This window comes from Mus pahari, chromosome 12, assembly GCF_900095145.1.
Source record: "Mus pahari chromosome 12, PAHARI_EIJ_v1.1, whole genome shotgun sequence".
NCBI lineage: Eukaryota > Metazoa > Chordata > Mammalia > Rodentia > Muridae > Mus > Mus pahari.
Genome location: NC_034601.1, coordinates 42,613,319 through 42,614,380, shown reverse-complemented (window position 1 = coordinate 42,614,380; position 1,062 = coordinate 42,613,319). Strand labels below are relative to the sequence as shown.

General features: G+C 42.1%; 1 protein-coding gene across 1 annotated transcript in view; it reads right to left on the bottom strand.

The window, feature by feature from the left end:
• Nucleotides 1-171: 171 nt before the first annotated feature.
• LOC110329426 (developmental pluripotency-associated protein 2-like) overlaps nt 172-1,062 on the bottom strand; it is a 9,048-nt gene continuing 8,157 nt past the window's right edge. The window contains exon 6 of the mRNA XM_021209033.1: nt 172-250. Coding sequence (XP_021064692.1) covers nt 172-250 — 79 coding nt within the window. The remainder of the gene's footprint in view (nt 251-1,062) is intronic.

The window sequence follows — 1,062 nt, the reverse complement described above, 5'->3', positions numbered from 1 at the left end:
TGATGGATCCTGATTTGTCTGCAGATTCTCCACTCTGCTGGGAGACAGGGGGAGGAGCTTCTGATGACTGACGGCCAGTTGTTTGTTTGTTTGTTTGTTTAGTCATTATNGGGATCACAGAATATTTTTCTTTGCTTCTTCCATTCCCTTTAGATCAGAGTAAAATCTTGTCTAAGGCGGCATATTTGGGGGTAGGGCATTTTTCTTTGCACGGCTTCTAATTTTAAAGTTTCTTAGCATCTTCTTGTTGCTGTAAGACAAATGTTAGAAAAAAAATTTAAAACTTTGCAAGGGGGAGAATCCAGAGTTTTCCCTTAACAAAGATAAAAGCTAGGGGTGGTGGGGCACACTTTTAAATCCCAGCTCTAACAGAGGCAGGTAGGTAGATTTCTGTAGACTTTGAAGCCAGCCTAGACTTTTTGACTCAAAACCTAAACAAAATGAGCACATACAATAAGGGACCCTTTTCCATTTCTGGAGCCCCTGACATGGCTTTCCTGAATGCCAGGATTGATGAATTAAGAGCTACAGTCAAGACTGCGTCCTTACTCTCAAGAGTTCACATGTTCTATGTGCCCAGATACTCTCAATGTGCAGAAGGTTGTTTTTGTACTCATGCATAGATGCTGAGTTCTGAAGTTTAATTCGGGGCTGGCAGACGGGAACAGGAGGACCTGGGTTTTTGATTGTGATCACATGTACCAACGCACATATGCTGTGACATGCCTGGGTCCTCAAACATCCATGATCTAAGCCAACAAATAAATAAATACAGCTCAAATCAAAAGCACTGTTTAGCCGGGTGTGGTGGCCAACACCTTTAATCCCAGAACTCGGGAGTCAGAGGCAGGCAGATTTCTGAGTTTGAGGCCAGCCTGGTCTACAAAGTGAGTTCTCCAGGACAGCCAGGGCTACACAGAGAAACCCTGTCTCGAAAAAAACAAACAAACAAACAAACAAACAAAAAACAAAAAGAAAGAAAGAAAGAAAGAAAGAGAGAGAGAGAGAGAGAGAGAGAGAGAGAGAGAGAGAGAAAGAAAAGAAAAGAAAAGAAAAGAAAAG